Raw genomic sequence first — 6722 nt, 5'->3', positions numbered from 1 at the left:
TGTGCAATATGACGCAGACTTTGAGGGCTCCAATGCACACAGAGGTAGTAAAGTTTCAGACACCACAGAGCTGCAAAAAAGAAAAAAATCTGCTTTTGTGGAGAGCTGATGCACGTCAGTGCAGGAAAATAGGACAGCGTTGTATCCTGACTCACTGCAAAAAACATGCGTCAAGACGTCGCAGCTGTGTGGGGAATCACGGTGGGCGTACCGTCATGCATAACTCACCCTAAAACTGCATATTGTCCTTCATGCATACATTTGTTTTTGTGCTCATTAAAACAGCGGAGATACGACGTGTTAATTAGCGAGCGTTCGAGGTCGGAGGATTCATTTTTCATCCCCGCTTTCAGTCTTTGTGCTGAGATCCGACGTCTGGCCTCGTCTCAGCGCTCCATGAACAGACATGAATGAGGCGTCTCTTCATCAAACTCCGAGCATGAAAGCAAACAATCAGTCGAACAACGTCATTACAATTACTGTGTATTGTGTACGTTTTTCTGCTAGTTTACAGAGAAGAAGAAGAAGAAAGTCTCTGCTGCACCATCAGTAAAGGTTCCTTCATGCTGCACACCTGCAGAGGGTCTCATTAAATACATGCAGCTGAAACCAGAAGTTGACAGTACAAAAATCAGACTAAACTTTTCTTGTTTAAGGTCAGTGAGGATTACTAGAATTATTTCTATTTGCTAAATGCCAGAATAATGAGAGAGATAATTTTTTTAAGAGATTTTTTTTTTCCTACTTTCTTCACAGTCAGAAGTTTATACCCACTAAGATGCCTTCAGACTATTTGGGAAAGCCCAGATGATGATGTCATGGGTTTGGAAGCTTTTGATTGGTTAATTGACAACATTTAAGTTAATTGGAGGCACACCTGTAGATGTATTTTCAGGCACACCTCAAACACGCTGCTTCCTTTTGTGACAACATGGAAACTCTAAAGAAATCAGCCAAGATATCAGGAAGAGAATTGTGGACCTCCACAAGTCTGGTTCATCCTTGGGTACAGTTTCCAGATGCTTGAAGGCTCCACGTTCATCTGTTCAAATAATTACATGCAGGTATAAACACTATGGGAATGTCCAGCCATCATACAGCTCAGGAAGGAGACGGGTTCTGAGTCCCAGACATGAGGTGTGCATATCAACCCCAGAACAAAAGACCTTGTGAATATGCTGCTGAAGCTGGTCAGAGAGTCATTATCCACAGTGAAACCAGTCCTGTACCGACATGAGCTGAAAGGCTACTCAGAGAGGAAGAAGACATTACTCCAAAAGCAACATAAAAAAGCCAGATTACAGTTTGCCAATGCACACAGGGACAAAGACCTTCATTTCTGGAGACATGTCCGGTGGTCTGATGGAACTAAACCTGAACTGTTTGGCCATAATGACCATCGTTACATTTGGAGGAAAAAGGGGGAAGCTTGCAAGCCTGAGAACACCATCCTAACTGTGAAGTACGGGGGTGGCAGCATCATGTTGTGGGGTTGTTTTGCTACAGGAGGAACTGGTCCACTTCACAAATAGATGGCATCATGAGGAAAGAACATTATGTGGAAATATTTAAGACATCAGCCAGGAAGTTAAAGCTTGGGGTCTTCCAAATGGACAATGACCCAAAGCTTACTGCCAGATTAGTTACAAAGAGGCTTCAGGACAACCAAATCAATGTTTTGGAGTGACCATCACAAAGCCCTGATCTCAATCCTGGAGAAAATTTGGACAGAGCTGAAAATGTGTGTGGAGCAAGACAGCTTACAAACCTGACTCAGTTACACCAGTTCTATCAGGAGGAATGGGCCAAAACTCTATCAAACTATTGGGAGAAGCTTGTGGAAGGAAACCCAAAACATTTGACCCAAATCATACAGTTTAAAGGCAATGCTGCCATATACTAAGGAAATGTATGTAAACTTCTGACTTTGAAGAAAGTAATAAAAAATTCTCTCTCATTATTCTGGCATTTAGCAAATATAAATAATTCTGGCAATCCTAACTGACCTAGAACAGGAAAAGCTTCGTCTAATTTAATGCCAGATAGTGAGAAAACAAAGTTTTGTGTCTTTTTATACAGGGTGTGTACACTTCTGCTTTCAACTGTGTATTTTGTATCTCAGGTTTTGACAAAGAGCCGGACAGTCGACAAGCAAGCGTTCTTCATACGTACCCCTCCAATCATCTCAAAGTGCTCCTGCCTGCTGAAATCAATGGCTTTGCCGTTGAAAAACCACTTGAAGACGGGGCTCAGGGACGAATCGCTGGACACCTCGCACGGCAGCACCAGGCTCTGCCCCACAGTGGCATCCAAACTCAAAGGTGGAACTACGATCCTGGTGGGCTCTACAGGAGGAAAAAAAAAAAAAGCCATTATCTGTTACATTATGTATCGCTGTATCTCTATAAAATCCAGCCAAATGAAGAAGGTAATAAAGCTTAATTTGCCCAGAATACTGAGACAGATTCTGGTCTATCAGTGTAATTAAGTGACCTTAAATAACTTCACTTAGGAAGCGAATGCCTGGCATAACTCAGTGATGAATAATTAAGCACACTGCAATCACAATGTCAACTACAAAGAAATAAAAGGCCTCTCTCTATATAATCATCATTATTTAAAAGCCCCAAAAATCTGAAAATGGTACAGGAGCTTTCTTTTAAATTAAATGAAAATATTCTTCACTCACAGCTATAGACGGCCGTGCTTTGCCTCACTCGGCTACATGAACAATAACTCACAGCTGACAAAGCCACAGATGACTTATACGTCTGTCAAACAGGCGGGAACATAAAACGGCTATATATTTCATTATCAATTTCATGCTTGAGCTAGTATTTTTTTTTTCCCCCTTTAACAAAAGTTTAAACCCTTATGGCTTGGAAGGTGTGGAAAACCTGATGCAAAAAGAAATACCTTTCACCACCAGCATTCCCGCGCTGCTGGACGATCCAAAAAGGTTCCTGGCAACGCACGTGTACCTGCCTTCGTCCGATTTGGAGATATTGGCCATGCGCAGGGTCCCGTCCTCCATGATGGTCCGCCTGAGGAGAGACAAGACAAAACTCCATCTCTCATTTGCTTATCAATTCTTCTGATTGAATGAAAAACGATGATGAGAATCAGATAACTACTTCCTCGCCGCGATACAGCCTCATTTCTCGAGCCATTTGAACTTTTCTCCCTCCCCGTTTATTTCTTTTTGAATGAAGGTTTTAGAATCTATTCCACAAAAAATCTATTTGCACGCTTCAGAAGATAACAATTATCTTAGCTGAAGCAGAACAGATTTGCTGTAGGGTCAGCACAGTATTGACAGCACCAATAGCTTAAATACACATATTAATTGGACGCACAACGGGCCGGGCCGGGCCGGGCCGGGCAGGACGACGAGGCAGCGATGGAGATTTTTGAATCTTTACCTGCAGCCTTATCACTCCGCAACATGTGGAGATGCTATCAATACGAGACGTTTCTGAAGAGTAATAGTGCGGAGATATGCATAATATGGAAGACTTGAAAAAAAAAAGAGTCAGGCGTCTGATGAGAGCGCTGGAAGAAAAACGTGACTAAAACAACAATCACACAGAGGAATGATGACCTTGTTGCTGTGTGAGCGTAACAGCTGGTGACTCACTTTCCTGAACTACATTTCCCTTTGTTACAAGGTTCCTCTAGTCGCAGTGTGATCAATTATGAGGCGGCGGCGTGGAGAGGGTGATGCAGGGGGAATACAGTGAGTTTAAAGACAACAACAACAACATATATAACATGCATGTTAGAAAGCAACATACCAGTATACATGTAGTTGCATTATGTTGATTTGTAACCTTCAGAATTTCAAGTAGTTCCTCTGTGCTTTTGGTTGCTGTCATGTTTTCACTTTCTGTGGGCTCATTTTCCATAAACTATAACGACAAAGATGAAGATTTCTTCTGTGCAGCAAAGCTCTAAAGCCATGAGTCACAAAGGAAAAGGTAGATTTCTTTTATTTTACAGAAATTGAAAATACCTGGAATCAAGGTGCAAAACATTTTCCAAGTGCCCAAAGGTGCTACCAATACTGCAGAAAAACCTGGTGGCTATACAGTCGTCCTCAGATGTATTCATACGCTCCCATATAAGAAGGAAAAAAACAGCTGAAATAAGTTGAAATTGACAAAAGTAATAATAAATAAAAATTTAATGAAAATCATGACATTGCTTTTGAATTGTGGTTCAACAGAAATATAAAAAAAGAAAACAAAAAACAAGAAAACAAGCATGATGGGAGCCGTAAACTAGTATTTTGTTGAACAACCCTTTGAGCCAATCACTGCAATCAAGTGTTTTCTGTAACTCTCAGTCAGACTTCTGCACCGGTTGACAGGGATTTTGGCCCACTGCTCATCAGCAAAGTGCTCTACTTTTTTTTAAAAAAAATTTCTTTTCAACCACAATACAAAAGCAATGTCTTATATCACTAAATTATAATTTAGCAAATTTTTATTTATTATTACTTTTTTCAGTTTTTAGTTATTTCAATGACTATTGTGACGTTTGCCTTTTCTTTAATGGAAGGTTATGAACACATTTGAGGACGACTCGCTATTCTACCTTGATAAGGCTCATTTACATTCTTACAACCTCTACCAACACGACTCTGCACATCGACTCTAGAAAGATATTTCACCGTGTTGAATGCATCTTCAAACAACTTCCTCCTCTGTGTACCTTTTTTACACCATGCTGCATTCATTTTTGTTAATCAAGTGGTTTGTTTTCTGGTAAAATTTAAAAATGACACAAATGAAATAAAGTAATTTTAAGCTTAGATGTGGTTATTTTTTCTGTGGCAAATGCACGTTGCACATAATTAGTTCAAGGGCCGTCAGAAAGCAGGAAATCTAATGATTTTTTTTCTGCTTTTACAGTTTCTGGTTTTGATAAAAGGCTGTAATTTTAGTATTTTACACAGAATAACACGTCTTTCAAACCTGCCAGTGGCCCAAAAAGAATAGAAGCCCAAAAAAGTTTTTAAAAGAAAGTGCTCTGCTGCTCGTTAGAGGGATTTGACAATGTGGAAATAAATGAAGGCAACTAACACGAATGTTTTAATCAACTCAGATCTCCTGTTGTCTGGATTGCAGGGGAAAGACGATGAGCTTTTAATGACAAAATATCAGCTGTAAAAAACTAAACTAAAAGGATTTTAAAAAGTCTTGCAGATCCAGTGTGGATATTCCAGCTACATTTGAAAAACAAACCCTTAAATAACAGGCTGGAATAGTTGTTTTGGCGCCTTGTTTCTGAGCAGACAAGTGGGAAAGCATGTAAACATATGCATAAATGAGGTAGATAATGCTCTCCTGTTGTGACCTTTGGATTGAGTAAATCAAACAGAAATGCTCTGAGCAGCCAGCTCAGAAATCAAACAATTTCATATTGGCTCCAAAGAATAAATATGTATTCACTCGGGCCAAGCTGAGACCCAGAAAGCATGTCTGACACAGGGTGCTTTGCGCTGATTTATTGACGAAAATATCAAATGCTGAGTGATGGAGGCGCGCTGAGAACATGACCTGAGGGGCAATGAGCTGCAAAACAAATAGAAACGTAAAGAACTATCTGCTTTGTAGACAAACTCCGTTCCGAGCTGTGATTTTCTATTCTTGTCCAAACGCGCTGCCAAGGTAATGCCTGGGTAATTTTTCTCCCCTTTCCTCAAGACCAGCCCGTGGAAAAAAAATCTGATAAATAATCAATCCCGTTGGTCACATGTGGAGGCAGGTCCGGTGAGTTACGGAAAGTCTATGGAAATACGGCTGCAACGTATCGATCGAGGCGAGAGCCCAAAAGCAAGAGAGGAAGGAAAACAACCGCTTCACACTTCGTCTGACGCGTCCAGGAACCAGCATGCAAATGAAATATAAAAAATGGTCACAACAAAAGAATTAAACAGAACCCTGGTCAGAAGACTTTCTCTCTTTAGCGTCTACAATTTGTTCCCCGATAGATACAGAAAAATGATAATCAAACCACTCTGATATTTTAATGTTTCCAAAATTATGTTGTGGTTTGAAATAAGAAAAAGGATTGAAAATCACTTTGGAGAGCGGTTTTGTAATTATAACACACACATAAAGTCCATATAAATTCTAATTACATGTTTCAGATTATTCATATTCCTGAATCATTTATTACGCTACAAGTTTGCTCACGTCTGCTGCTGCTGGAAAATTTACGAGCGCTTCAGAAGCTTATCTTCCTGTATTCATGTCGTGGACTCACATGAATGAATTCTCAGCAAACCTTCAAGGTTCATCATAAAAATTTACACCCCAAAAAAGAAACTTGCTGAAATATCATGTGCCCTGAATAGAGCTGCTTAAATCAGCGTCTTTTCCATGTTTTTTCTTGTTGAATTCCAAAATCATAATTTCAGGAAAAACGTTCCTCTATATATTCTAAAAGTAAACTTAATTTTCATGAGAACAGATTGAGGGAAATCCTGTTAGCAGTTTGACTAGCACCACGTTCACCAAAATGCAACTACAATGGGGTAAAATCTTATAAATTCCCAGTATAAACTGGTTGGAACTGGCAACAAATAGATTTATTGAAGTTTTTATGAGATTCTAAATTGAAGTTAATGGGTGAAGCCTGAGAGGTTTAAGGGGAAGTTCAGGTAGATTGGTGAAGCAGCTATCCTATGAGGGAAAAGTTATGTCTGAGCTATCAAA

General features: G+C 39.9%; 1 protein-coding gene across 1 annotated transcript in view; it reads right to left on the bottom strand.

The window, feature by feature from the left end:
- Window positions 1-6722, bottom strand: part of cntn6 (contactin 6) — a gene marked incomplete at its 3' end in the record, with an annotated part of 75124 nt that overhangs the window by 48241 nt on the left and 20161 nt on the right. Inside the window, exons 11-12 of the mRNA XM_008281354.1 lie at window positions 2917-3044; window positions 2173-2345 (exon numbers count right to left, since the gene is read on the bottom strand). Of these exons, the coding sequence (XP_008279576.1) occupies window positions 2173-2345; window positions 2917-3044 (301 nt within the window). The remainder of the gene's footprint in view (window positions 1-2172; window positions 2346-2916; window positions 3045-6722) is intronic.

The sequence above is a fragment of the Stegastes partitus genome, unplaced genomic scaffold (genome assembly GCF_000690725.1).
Source record: "Stegastes partitus isolate 25-593 unplaced genomic scaffold, Stegastes_partitus-1.0.2 Scaffold231, whole genome shotgun sequence".
NCBI classification, from domain to species: Eukaryota; Metazoa; Chordata; class Actinopteri; family Pomacentridae; genus Stegastes; species Stegastes partitus.
Note: the sequence above shows the minus strand (reverse complement) of the source record. Positions and strands in the feature narration are given on the sequence as shown.